General features: G+C 28.6%; 1 protein-coding gene across 1 annotated transcript in view; it reads left to right on the top strand.

Annotated features, from left to right (window-relative positions):
• The window catches only part of LOC108685367 (guanylate cyclase 32E-like), a 14,851-nt gene that overhangs the window by 2,036 nt on the left and 11,544 nt on the right, over positions 1-1,271 (top strand). The window contains exon 5 of the mRNA XM_018190124.1: positions 920-997. Coding sequence (XP_018045613.1) covers positions 920-997 — 78 coding nt within the window. The remainder of the gene's footprint in view (positions 1-919; positions 998-1,271) is intronic.

The raw sequence follows: 1,271 nt of genomic DNA, 5'->3' as shown, positions 1-1,271 counted from the left end.
GGCAGCGAGAGAGAGAGAGAGAGAGAGAGAGAGAGAGAGAGAGAGAGAGAGAGAGAGAGAGAGCGTTCATCCGTTCAATCTAGAGAACTTAGTCGAAAAAAAGGTGTCAATGGATCATGTGACTCTGAATAAAAATTAACATTATTTTAGGCATATTTCTCTCAGTCCTTTCTTACAACTTATTTGAATCTTATAATAAATCTCACTATTACATAAGTCCATATATGTATTATTGAAATTCATGATTTAGAATAAATTCTCGCAACATATTGGTGAAGAAGATCTAAATAAAAGAAATGATAGTATCTTAAAAAAAAGTTTACATTAAATATGTCTCGCGATCCCGCCACATTTCTTATATCGTGATATGAGTTGTTGGAGATATTTACATTCTGGTTATTAAGAGAATTGACGATATACTAGATTGAACATGATGATTTGAACGAAGAAACGGGCAGAACAAAGATTAAGAAAAAGGATAAAAATTAAAAATATCTAGAAAAATATTTAGAATTGAAAAAAAAACCGAAAAAATATCGAAAAAAACCATAAAATTTTATCAGTTCAGTTATGGTTTCAGTATTAACTTATAAACTATATAATATTTGGGTATAGTTTCAGTTTCGATCCACTAAAAAAAAAAAATTACGAAACATTTTCAATTTCGAATTTCGGTTTGATCCGGGTCCCTGCCGCATACTACAAGGACAAGTGTCTCAGACTTGTGAAAAGATACTGCATGCTATTCATTTCATTAGTACATCTGTCTTTAGACATATTAAATTAAAAAACTGAATTCTAAAAATAAACGTTTAACGTAACCGGTTTAGCAATCACGATTTGAAAAAGCGAACACGACAGAAACTAAAAACCGAAAAAAAGAATTCTAATTATCGCGTGATTGTAAATTATGTTCTAGTTTACTTGATACTTGGACATTATTATGAACACATCGGTCTTTTGATGGCTCTGGACAAAATGAATCTCTTGGAAAAAGGTATAAATTTGCTATAGAAATAATCAAGTATATACATGTGAAAAGTAACTGTCATTAGCTAAATAATGCACGATAGTATCACAATATGAGAATTGTAGAATCTAATATATTTTTTTTATCGAAATAATCTAAGTAAACAAAAACAAAATAACTGAGAAATGTATTATATTTTTTATTAACTTACTTTCATTGATACTAATTAACAGTATTTTTAAGTGAATATAAATGTCACAAGATATACACTATATACATACTATCTATCTATATATATATA

The sequence above is a fragment of the Atta colombica genome, unplaced genomic scaffold (genome assembly GCF_001594045.1).
Source record: "Atta colombica isolate Treedump-2 unplaced genomic scaffold, Acol1.0 scaffold153, whole genome shotgun sequence".
Lineage (NCBI taxonomy): Eukaryota > Metazoa > Arthropoda > Insecta > Hymenoptera > Formicidae > Atta > Atta colombica.
Note: the sequence above shows the minus strand (reverse complement) of the source record. Positions and strands in the feature narration are given on the sequence as shown.